The 12,340-nt window shown below is 49.9% G+C and overlaps 1 protein-coding gene across 1 annotated transcript in view; it reads left to right on the top strand.

The window, feature by feature from the left end:
• The window catches only part of VWA5B1 (von Willebrand factor A domain containing 5B1), a 57,644-nt gene that overhangs the window by 17,865 nt on the left and 27,439 nt on the right, over positions 1–12,340 (top strand). Inside the window, 3 exon segments of the mRNA XM_029913568.1 lie at positions 4,778–4,888; positions 6,598–6,800; positions 9,315–9,429. Coding sequence (XP_029769428.1) covers positions 4,778–4,888; positions 6,598–6,800; positions 9,315–9,429 — 429 coding nt within the window.

Here is a 12,340-nt window from a genome sequence, read left to right as displayed (position 1 = left end):
AGCCCCGCCCCCCCAAGCCGCCCGAAGCCCCCGCCCCTGCTTTGAGCACTACGCCGCCCGAAGCCCCCGCCCCCGCTCCGAGCGCCGTGCCGCCGAATAAAAAAAAAATTAAAAAAAAATAAAAAATCGAGCGCCGCCCTGCCCCAAGGTGCCGCCCCAAGCATGTGCTTGGTTGGCTGGTGCCTGGAGCCGGCCCTGGTGCATGCCTTCCCACTCAGAGGAGCAGTATCTAGTGGTCAGAAAACCTAGATTCTATTTGCAGCTCAGCTACTGATTCACTACGTGGACTAGGGCAAGTCACTTATCTCCCTGGCCTCAGTTTACCCACCTGCAAAGGGGGATAATATCTTCTTCCCAGGGGTGTTTTAGGCAAAGTTAGTTGTTAGAATGTATTTTATATTTTTGAGAGTAGTACCTAGCATCTCCAATTGAATTCAGGGCCCCATTGTGCCAGGCGCTGTACATACACAAAGAGCTTACAATCGAAATAGACAGGACAGACAAAGGGTGCGAGAAAGGAAGGGCTATTATCCCCATTTTAGAGTTGGGGAGCTGAAACACAGAGAGATTCAGTGACTCACCTAAGGACACACCCATATCTCCTGAGGCCTAGTCCCAGTCCTTACCCTTGAGAACCGCTGCCCTATATAAATGTGAAAGATTATTGTTACTTAGTAACTAAAATAATCTATGCCCATCTTTGTGTAGCAGGGTGCGATCTAGGGATGAGATGTGCTATATCAGGGATTGGTGTTGTGTAATGTTATTTAACGTATAACCTTGAGCTATGGGTTCATTAATTCTTACAAGCTAAGCAGGTCAAGCCTGGTCATTATTTGCATGGGAGACCTCAAAAATAATTTCAGGCTGATGCAGGAAGCTGTGTAAATTACACTCCTATTAAAAACCCAGTGACTGCTAGCTCAGTGAAACTTGCACTGTTTTGTCACTTTCATCGATTTTCTGACATACAGTGCACCCTGTGTAACCCTACCCTACCCTACCAGTTACATCACTGCTGAATTTAACTCATTATTCTTTATGGCTGGGATTTTTAAAGGAACCCAAGGGAATTAGGCACCCTGGATTTATGTACCTCACTCCCTTAAACTCCTAGCCTACAATAGCTGGGGGTGAAATTCACCCTGGTAGCACAGAGGGAGCTGTCTCTGGTACTGAAATGGGACTGCTCAGGAAAGCTCTGCCTGGCAGTTTAACTAGCATGGTTTGAAATGCCCTTGAAGATTTCCAGTCGTGTGGCCATCCTGAATGGAGGAAGGATGCTTGCCAGCCCACCCTTTCCCTTCCACTTCTAAAGAAAAGGAGAATCCACCTTTCAAGGCAACGTATCTTGAGAAAAAAAACCCCACGCTCCTGTTTTCTCCTGGCTTCTGTCATTTGTAAATATCTGAATGCAGTTGCTGCTTTTAATGTATTTTGGATGGATTGAACTTGATTGAATAACATTTGCATAGTCATCAGCTTGGACTATAAATTGCATGGGATGAACTTGGATGTGTTAGAAGGAGGAAATGGAGCTGCACGGTATGAAAACTGTGCTATGTGACAACAGAGCTATCTGTAGATTAAAATGAATCTAAAATGAATAGATAGGGAGTAATTCGGTGCTTGTGCTCTGTGCGTGTGTAATCAGGGTCGGGGGAGGGAATTCAGTTTGGGAAAGAAGGGAAGCCCAGACTAAAATGTTAAGGGGGAAAGTTCAATGCTTTTAATTTCCTGTCGCTGATTTCATTCTGGCGATCCTGCTCTAATGCAGCTCACCATTTCAAAACCACTATATACAGGGCGGTGAGTGTGCCTGTGTCAAGCATATATATTGGCAAACATGGACTAAGAAGCAGATATTGACTTCTCTTCAGGTGAACATCTAGGTTTATGGATCTGTGAGATAAATATGGAGGGCAGCAGAACTGAGATCAATAGATACCTCAAGGAGGGATACATCTTCCTACTCACTGAAACGTGAAGTCCGTATTCGTAACATACATTTGAATTGCTTCATTAGAAATATCTGGAAATCTGTCTTTGAAAACTACTTCTAAAAATATCAACTTCAAGATCCTGGGGGGGGGGGAAATCACCTCTGCTGAACCTTTCAGGAAGCAGCAATTTGAATATGTTGTCTCACTAACTCAGAGGCGAATAACAGTTTTCCCTAACTCATCTGCAGCCAGTCAAAATGCATCCACGTTCATAGGTTAACATTGCTCCAGATCTCTGTATTGTTTACCTCTCAGAGAGTCTCCAATACAAATTTACTGACTTGTCACATGACTCTTTTCAGCCAGTCATTAGCCAGGGTTGTGTGTGTGTATATAACAGTACAGGGCTCAGGCATAACCCCCCCACTGAAGTCACTGGGAGTTCCAGACCTGGATGCCCTGCAGAAGTGATGCACTGTTTGTAGGAATGAATTTGGGGGTGGCCATGAAGCTAGAGAGGTGCTATCAACTTGTGGTCAATAAAGTTCCCATGAGACTTTAAGGATCTGATCCAAAGCCTCATGGCATTTTCCCCATGAACTTTACTAGGCTTTGAAACAAGCCCTAAGAGCTGAAGTGTTTAACTCTGGTGCTGTAGCCAAGTTCCAAACGGGCAGTTACCATCTGATAATCTAAAATTCCCCTTCAATTGTAAGTGGTATATTTTTAACTTGCTGGCCTTTTGGGTTATCTAATCCATGCCTCTATCAATGAGAAAGCGAGGAGGCTCTCCCACTTCCTTTGACCTTAGGAGCTATTCTCTCAGGACCTGGCTCTTGGGTTTCTGCTGCCCACGGCAAACTGACAACTGTATCATCTCATCCTCATGTAAACACACAACACTAAACCACTCTGGAACACCACAAATCACTGACCTGCACTTGGCCTTTAACCATCCTCTTCTTCACAAGCAAACTCCATATCCATGGTCTCCTGTTTGTTGTCAAAGCGAGCAGCACCTTTTATCCTGGAGCATTCAATTCCCACCATGCACGATATGAGATCGATTACATTTCTTTTCTCTAATAAAAAGAACCAGTTCAGAAGGGAAAGTTAAAGAGAATTTTTCAGGCGAAAAATCATTCATTGGAAAAATCAAGCATCCTTATCTGTGTTGATATTCACACCTTGCATCATTCACACTGAGAGAGAGCAGTTTTAAAAAAATTAAAAAAACAAATGGCTTTTTTCAGTATTTATGCTGTTTTGTTTATTTTGTGCACTTTGCTCAAGTAAAAAAACCACACCAGATAGTTTCTCACACAATACACACAGCTGCATTCACAAAGAAGATTTCTATCCAAAAATGGTTTACATTGATTTTTTTAAGTTCACGAAAACAATTCTATTAAAGTTCTGTAAAGCCTTTTATTAAAACCCATCCCTCAAAATCTTACATTTTCGGGTGCATACTACCTATCTCTCTCCCGAGGAGCTTTTTTGGAGGAGAATAGCAATCAAATGCATGCAGTGTTTTCTTAATGTGTGAATCACGTAAAAGCAAACTAGGCAATTGTGGTCTAGATGAAATTACTATAAGGTGGGTGTGCATCTGGCTGAAAGACCGTACTCAAAGAGTCATTATCAATGGTTCGCTGTCCAACTGGGAGGACGAATCTAGTGAGGTCCCGCAGGAGTTAGTCTTGGGTCTGGTACTATTCAGAATTTTCCTTAAGACTTGGATAATGGAATGGAGAGTATGCATATAAAATTTGAGAATGACACCAAGTTGGGAGGGGAGGCTAGCACTGTGAAGAATAGGATTAGATTAGAATTTAAAATAACCTTGACAAATTAGAGAAATAAGCTGAAATCAACAAAATGAAATTTAACAAAGGTAAGTGCAAAGTACTTCACTTGGGAAGGAAAACTCAAATACAGGACTACAGAATGGGGAGTAACTTGCGAGGTGGTCGTACTGCTGAAAAGGATCTGGGGGTGACAGTGGATCACAAATTGAATGAGAGTCAACAATGTGATGCAGTTGTGAACAAGGCGGATATCATTCTGGGGTGTTTTAACGGGAATGTTGTATGTAAGACATGAGCTAATTGTCCCACTCTACTCAGCACTGGTGAGGCCTCGACTGGAGTTGTGTGTCCAATTCTGGGTGCCACACTTTAGGAAAGATATGGACAAATTAGAAGAATCCAGAGGAGAACAACAAAAATGATAAGCAGGTTAAAGAACCTGACCGATGAGGAAAGGTTAAAAAAAATCCAAGCTTGAGAAAAGAAGACTCAGGTGGGACCTGTTAACAGTCTTCAGATATGTTAAAGGCTGTTACAAAGGGGACGATGATCAATTGTTCTCCATGTCCACTGAAGGTAGGACAAGAAGTTATGCACTTAATCTGCAGCAAGGGAGATTTAGGTTAGCGATTAGGAAAAACTCTCTCACGCTAAGGGTAGCTAAGCTCTGGCACAGGCTTCCAAGGGAGGGTGTGGAATTCCCATCACTGGAGGTTTTTAAGAACAGGCTGGACAAACAGCTGTCAGGGAGGGTCTAGATTTAACTTGGCTCTGCCTCAGTGCTGGGTGCTGGACTTGGTGACCTTCTGAGGTCCTTTCTAGCCCTGCATTTCTATGATTCTGTGAAACAAGCAGTGTTATTCTGTTGTGTTATTGAACTGCATGCAGCCAAATGCAGGGTAGTGGTGAAGTGAACGTGGAGAAGGAAAGCCAGGAGGGTAGTGCTGCTGGTAAAGCTCAGGCTGCCAATCAGATATCAGGCTTCCTGACATGTGTTCACTTTTATTTCCTTCACCCTCACAGGACGCCCTGCTGGTCATACTCAAGAGCCTGGCACCGGCATGCCGCTTCAACGTCATCGGATTTGGGTCGACCTTTAAGACCCTCTTTCCTTCCAGTCAAACTTACTGTGAGGTGGGTGAAGACATTTCTGAACTCATTGGCACTCACAGAAGAGGGCAGGGGCCTTGCAGCTCAGATGCTGCCTTTGCAGGATGGTATCAGGGAATGTGCTGCAGCTGATGCCAACCGTGCCCTGCCCTGGGACCGTCTGGTCCAGGGAGCTGGTTGTGTAGCTCACTCACTGCCCTGCCTCTCTGTGTGAAGCAGCTACACACACCACTAGCCACAATCCTCTGGCCTTGTTCTGGAGTCCAAGTTCCTTCACTTGGGCTGCTATGCTCACCTTGGCAGGTATTAACAGAGGGGTGCTAATATCCCAGATCCTTCCACACTGGGGACATGAATCTGAGAGGACAGAACCTCTGAGACACCAGAACCCCTCTCTTTGCGGCCAAGATAGTGACCTAGGTTTGGAGGTTCTGACTTTCCATCACATGGCTTTTAGGAACTCACCTTTCCTGGACTCTCTCTGCACTGGCCATGCTGGGCTGTTCCTGAATGAGCTAATGAGCAATAGCATGTGGGAGGGCCAGAATGATCAGAAACCTCCTGAAACAGAAAAGAGCAGCTCCTGCAGACTTCATCAACCCAGCCCCCTTCTCCAGCAGGTGCCAGGCCTTTATGCCTCTGGGCCATCGCCACGCTCACTAGAAGAGAACCACATGTCCTCTTGCAGCCCAGTGTACTGCAGGGTGGGGGTTTGCACACCATGTAGCATCCGACATTGACAAATGGGACCTAGCCTTTCCATAAAAAGGCTACGGTATGTGCCACTCATTCACGCCTATAATGTTACAGGCATGAGGCTATTACCTCCTGATGTCTGGGTCGATGGCACAGATCACCCTCATCTAAGATAAATCCCGAGCATTGGGCTGAGCAGCACTAAGAGTTCCTTAGGGTGTGGATTAACAGGCACTGGATAGCCAGCCACAGAAAAATGGACACGAAGTTCTGTGTATACCTTGTACAGCCCTAGACATCCACGCTGCTCTCCCAAAAGATCCTATGCGCTGACTTCCACTTTTCCCCATTCATACATACAGTGCAGGACCTTCACTGTGGGGCCCGTGCACTCACACGTCCCGCTGTCACATACGCACCCTGCAATTGTCTGGATCGCTATTATTGTTTATTTACAGAAGCATCTGCTATGTGCGAGGCTCTTTCCTAGCACTGAAGAAGCAGAGACCCTGCACTAGGGAGATCACTGCCTAAGGACAAACACACAGGTCCACACAATCGCAGCTGCCCTTGCACACAGAGTGAAACCACTCCCTTGCAGAGGGACAGCAGTGGCACCTGGCCCAGACACCAGCCCCCTTTAAGTCCTAAAGAATCAAGCTTAAGTGGGATTTCTGTGTTGCATATGCCTTGCGCTGCCCTCCGCGAGGGGTGAATTTCACCTACAGAAAGTAGCTGCAGACGCATTGGGTGCGTGCCTTTTACAGAGGCAGCGTGGCTTGGTGGTTAGAGCAGGTGACCAAAAGTTGAGAAGATGTGGGTTGTATTCCCAACTCTCCCACTGACTTGCTGTCTGACCCGCAGCAAGTCACTTCTCCTCACCAGGCCCCCGTTTGCCCCATCCGCTAAAATGGGGGTGTCGACATCTCGTACTGAGCGTCGGGATCCCCAAACGAAAAGTGTTATATCAGCGCTCAGCATCAATCAATCTTTACCACAATAACTCTAACTAGTGGGCGCTTCTGCTCCCTTTGCAGAAGAGTCTGGCTATTGCGTGTGAGAGCATCAAGAAGCTCCGGGCGGATATGGGCGGCACCAACATCTTATCCCCTTTAAAGTGGATCATCCGGCAGCCCATCCACAGAGGCCACCCGCGCCTGCTCTTCCTGCTGACCGACGGAGCCGTTAGCAACACCGGGAAGGTCATTGAGCTGCTGCGGAATCAGTCTTTCTCCACCAGGTATGGATAACTCTGGGATCCTCTGGCATAGGGGCAAAAAACCAGCATGTAGGGGACTCGGAGTGCAATGCGAGCAGCAGGTCTCCATCTTATATTTCACAGTCATCCCACACTCAGAATGAAAGGCAGGATGGTAGCTTGTAGTAGCAGGGTTTGGAATGGATCCCAGAAGTTCAGGGGCTTTTCTGGAAGGTCATCCAGACAATCTGAGCCAAGGAAATTGGGCCTGGCAGTTTTACTAGAGCAGCCTCTTCGCTGATGTCTTCTGCTTGCAGGACTGACCCGAGAACAGTCTTCTTTGCAGTCTTTTAATACATCTGGTTCTGAGTCCCAGCTGGGTCTAGTGCGAGGCAGCATAAAAAAATCAAATATTCTGAAAAGCAAACGTGAAAAGCAGCTTAAAGGAAATGCAGGGTATGTATGTGACATAAAGAGAACTTGTGGAACTCATTGCCACTATATAGCGTTGAGTCACGTGTCCTGGGATGGTTTTAGAAAAAGGATCCGACATTATTAAGGGGGGGCCGGGCTGAGATTTGCAGCTATGGTGGGGATTGAGTCCCTCTGGAATGCATGAAAAATGTAAGTATCAGCACTCAACTGCCCACACTTGCTCCAGGGCCAGTGAGCGTTTGAGGGGTGTGGTGTGTGTGTGTGGGGGTAAGATGTGAACTGAGCGTGCATTGGATGTTAATGTTGCCGTTCTTGGTGATTTCCTTGCATTGATAGGAAATGCAATCAAGCAACTTTCCCTGTACGTTTACTAAGGGCTTGTCCACATGTAGTTATCAGGGGAATAGCAAGCGCATTTTAAATTCACCCCCTACCTTAATCCCAATTAAGTTCCAAGTGTAGACGAGCCCTAAGTCCATTCGGAAGGGGCACGAATAACAGGATCTGCCGTTCTGTCCACACAATGAAACCACCAGGCCTTTCCATGAGATGAGGGGCATCGGCGGGGAGCGAGGAAGGAATTCCCCGCCCTGAAGGGCACCGTATTGCAAAGCCAGGTGGGTTCTGGAGGGGTTTGTGCTCTCCCCTGAGACAGCTGGTGCTGGCCCCCATCAGAGACAGGATCCCGAATCAGCTGGAGCACCAGGCTGCACACCTTTCCCACCGGACAGGCTGCTGCGCAGTTTCAGAAACCAGCGAAATGGAACAGAAAAAAACAAATGAGCAGTTTCCCTCTCATCCTCGAAGAGTCTCCTTCCCTTCTTGTGTCCATCCCCCCACTTCCCTCCCCTTCTGTGGGGCCAGTGGGACCTCCAGACCCCTCACTCCGAGGGAGGAAGGTTCTGCTCAGACCAGCAGCAGCCCTAGTTGTCAGGCTCCCAGGCCTTGGGAGGTAATTGCTCACGGTGTTCCAGACAGGCAGGGCTGGAGAAGAGCAGAGAGGAACGAGGCGCTGGGGGGGCTTTTTGTGTTTCCTCTTCAGCCGTCCCTAGCCAGACCTTTCCTAGGGGAGGTGGAAACCCAGACTCCTGCCTTGGAGCCGATCTTAAACAGCGGGGACGAATCCTGAAAGGTGCTGAGCACCTGCAACTTCCATTGACTTCTGTCCACCCCTCCCTCCCTCCCTCTCTTAGAACAGCTGGTCATTTCCCTGTGCTCAGTGGCCCAGTTCCCATGGTCATCAGTGGGAGCAGAGCTGAGCCCTTAGCCAATGAAGTGAGACCAGTGCTTCCCTGCCCTTCACTAGCCAGCCAGGCCCCAGCCCCTGGCTGCAGAGGGGCTGGCTCACACCCAGGGTTTTTCCTGCCTGATGCCAACTCTTGATCAGGGCTGGCTCTACCGTTTTTGCCGTCCAAACTGCCGAGGCAAAAAAAAAAAAAAAAAAAAAGCCGCCCGGACTCTGCCGCCCCAAGAATGAACACAACGCCGCCCCAAGAATGAACGGAAAGCCGCCCCTTAGCATGTGCCGCCCCAGGCACGTGCTTCCTCCGTTGGTGCCTGGAGCCGGCCCTGCTCTTGATCACAGGCTTCAGCCAGAAGCAACAACAACAACAACGAAAAGGTCACTTTAGCAGGGCCGGGAAGGTCAGGAAAGCACTTGGCTGTTCTTTCCTTGAGAAAGTTTATTTGAATCCCGAGCAGAGCTAATCGCCAGGTCTTTAACGGTATTGACCGCAGGACTCAGCTGGGGAAACCAGCTGATCCCCGTACAAAAGCAGGCTGTTTGTATTCAGAGCGGGAGGGAGCTGCTGCAAAAGCCGGCAAGCGGAGGTAGAGGGAGGGGGGTGCCCCCAGGGCCAATGCTCAGCAAGCCCGCGTCCCTTCGGGTGCCAGCGGGGCGGCATCCCCCTCTGTCATTTCGTCCCCCTTTGACCAGGGCTGAGGAGTGGAGGCTAAACATCTGGCTGCCTCGCTGCACGTTTAGGAGCTGGGACTGTTCAATGCTATTCCATTGCCCAGCCTTAGCAGGGGGTAGGGGTCTGATCCTACACCCAGCCTCCTGCTCTAACGTCCCCCGCTCCTCGCCCCTGACCTGTATCCTGAATGTCCATCTTTCCGCAGGTGCTACAGCTTCGGCATTGGGCAGACGGCCTGCAGGAGGCTGGTGCGCGGGCTGGCTGCCGTGTCCAAGGGGAGTGCCGAATTCCTGGCGGAGGGCGAGAGGCTGCAGCCAAAGGTACTGCTACTCCGGATCCCTCCCATCGCCGGCTTTTCCTTGTGGGGAGGGGGCAAACCATGCAGGGCTCAGAGCTAGGGTCAGTCTGGATAGGTGCCCCAAAGACTGCAGGCTTCTCTGCACCCCAACAAAGCTGGGCTGGGGCAAGGGAGCAGCTGCCCCATCAGAGTCCGTCCTGCAAAGGGGCTGGGCTGGGACTGCATAAAGACGAGGGAAGAAGGCGGCTGGATTATTTGCTGATTTGACAGACCTGCAGCTGAGCAGGTGGGTGACGGCAGGGGTCACGGACGGGCTTTGTGTCAGCAGGAGGGCAGCCAATGGGGCCGGTGCTTTTCACCCCAGTGAGAGCAGAATGCACACTGGGCACGTCCCCTAACGATGCCCCGATGGGAGGGGGTGATGGGCCAAGGCAGGGTACACGCGAGGCAGCAGGTGTGCTAACACCAGTACCCATCATGCTGACCCTGACTCGTACTGTCTCATTGTCTCCTTGTGCTCCTCACTTTGTCTATATCCACCTGTTGTCTTCGGTGTCAGGGTGAATAATACTGACCTTCTTTGGGACGTGTCTGAGGGCTAAAGATGAAGAGCCAGGGATTATTAGTCACTTATCAGCTCTTTGGGGCAGGGCCCATCTTTCTGTCCTGTGCTAATTAATAAATAAAACGAAAGGAAGTACTTCTTCACGCAATGCACAGTCAACCTGTGGAACTCCTTGCCAGAGGATGTTGTGAAGGCCAAGACTATAACAGGGTTCAAAAAAGAACTAGATAAGTTCGTGGAGGATAGTTCCATCAATGGCTGTTAGCCAGGATGGGCAGGGATAGTGTCCCTAGCCTCTGTTTGCCAGAAGCTGGGAATGAGCGACAGAGGATGGATCACGTGATGATTCCCTGTTCTGTTCATTCCCTCGGGGGCACCACCTGGCATTGGCCACTGTTGGAAGACAGGATACTGGGCTAGATGGACCTTTGGTCTGACCCAGTCTGGCTGTTCTGATGTCTTATGTGTTTGTCCAGCACCTGGCCAGGGGGTTCCTGGGCCAGGACAAGAGCTACCACAACCCTAATAATAATAATAATAATAGGAAGCCTTAGAAGCCAAGGGGGCAACGGCCCAATCCACTGACAGCCGTGTGAAGAGGTGATTTGTAGCAGGACATGGGATCGTCTCTGCCTTGGTGACTCATGTCTCCAGAGGAAAGCCAGTGGCAAAGCGCCCGCTGGTGGAACCAGAGATTTGTTCCCCAGCTAGCCAGGGACCTTCCAATCCAGCCCCAGGCACCCTGCCCTCTTTCTGTATAATGGGCACGGGCAGAGCACCGGGAGGGAAGGGGTGGAGGTGTGGTGGGTTTTTATTCGTGCTGAGGGATGGATCATTTTTAGCAGGATTTTAGATGGCGAATTGGAAGGAGAAAGGACTCCAGACCACTGGAGTTTTACGCCACAGTGGGCTGTTCAGATATGCCAGAGGAGAGCTGCCCTGAGCTGCTGAGGGCATCTCCAGCCTGCTGATATATGAGACCAGCGATGCCAGGCCCTGCTTCCTGGTGGAGAGGTTCTGGCTGGCTAGGTGAATCCTAGGAAGGGAATTTAGAATTGCCACTTTCCCAGGTGTATCCAACAGGACAGAGCTGGGCGTCTCCACGTTGCCCTCCATCAGCTCGCCACGGCGTGGCAACACTGCAGCACAATGGGCTCACGTCGAACCGACGGGACAGTTCCTAAAACCAGAGGCCCTGCCTGCGATTTTGTACCACCATTTTTGCACTCACAGAACGAAGTGCCAGTGCAAAGCCTGATTTGCACCCCCCGAATCCCACGGCAGGGGCAGCAAGCCCGGTGTGGATTTCGCAGGCCCAGACACTCCCCGAAGCCGGGGATCACTGTGACCAAGAACTGCCTTGCGGGGATGTTTCTCAGGCCCTGACTTTGACGGCGGGACCAGTTAACGTCGCACAAACATGGCTCGTGGATGATCCCGAACACACCAGCACGGAGCCGTTGGACCGAATCCCCCCTCCCGACCTCTCCCTCTCCTGAGCTGAAATTCCTGTAGGCCTCTCTGGACTCAAACAACAACAACAGGGCTGGTTTCCCAGGGGAACAGACATGTTGCATTTTAGTGAACTTCTCATCTCATTGGGGGGGTGAGGGTGGTCACAAGCTGCTCTTGGCATAATTCCTTGCTCTGGGACTGGCTCGCCAACTCCTACGCAGCGTGTGGGCGAGGAGAGCTGGATGGAAAAGAGCCTGCGTGTCAGACTCATTGGGGAGTCAGAGGTTGTGTGCAGGGAGGAATGGAAGCAGTAGGCGCGACACGCTCCTGGTGGCAAACATAGCTGCAGTAGTCGGCACAGACCGAAACAGAGGACTTGGCATCCAAGCAGCTAATTAGCTGTGAAGTGAAGTCAAAATCCCCCGTTTTGCTCAGCCCAGCCACCTGGAGGTTCACAGGGTACATGGAAGGGAAATAACCATGCAGTAGTTATGCTGGTTAAACTGACTTTAACGCCGGCTGGGAAGCGGCTTCGAGGTTTTGATGTCTGGCTCCCACGCTGCCAATGCCATAAATAAGGGGTCTCCCTGCACCTGTCACTTTCACTCCCCAGAGTTGCATTGCAAGGTTCATTATTCACAGCCTCACTATCCCCACCTCGCCTGGCTACATCCTGTCTCACTGGCAGCGTTTGAAATCCTATACCCATGTCTCTCCTACAGCATTTATATTCCAAACTGGGAGTTACGGTTCCTTTATCATCTGCCTCCCCTCCACTTCCCCTCCCATTCTCTAGGGGTTTGTCTACACTGAAATCATGGGGGGTGACTGCTGCTAGTCTAAACACACCTGAACTAGCTTGGATTAAGCAGTGAAGCCCAGGAGGGCTGTACAATTACTTGGGAGTCTAGGG

Source organism: Terrapene carolina, unplaced genomic scaffold, assembly GCF_002925995.2.
Source record: "Terrapene carolina triunguis isolate 2854851 unplaced genomic scaffold, T_m_triunguis-2.0 Scaffold714, whole genome shotgun sequence".
In the NCBI taxonomy this organism is placed as follows: domain Eukaryota; kingdom Metazoa; phylum Chordata; order Testudines; family Emydidae; genus Terrapene; species Terrapene triunguis.
This window is presented reverse-complemented; position numbering and strand designations above follow the sequence as displayed.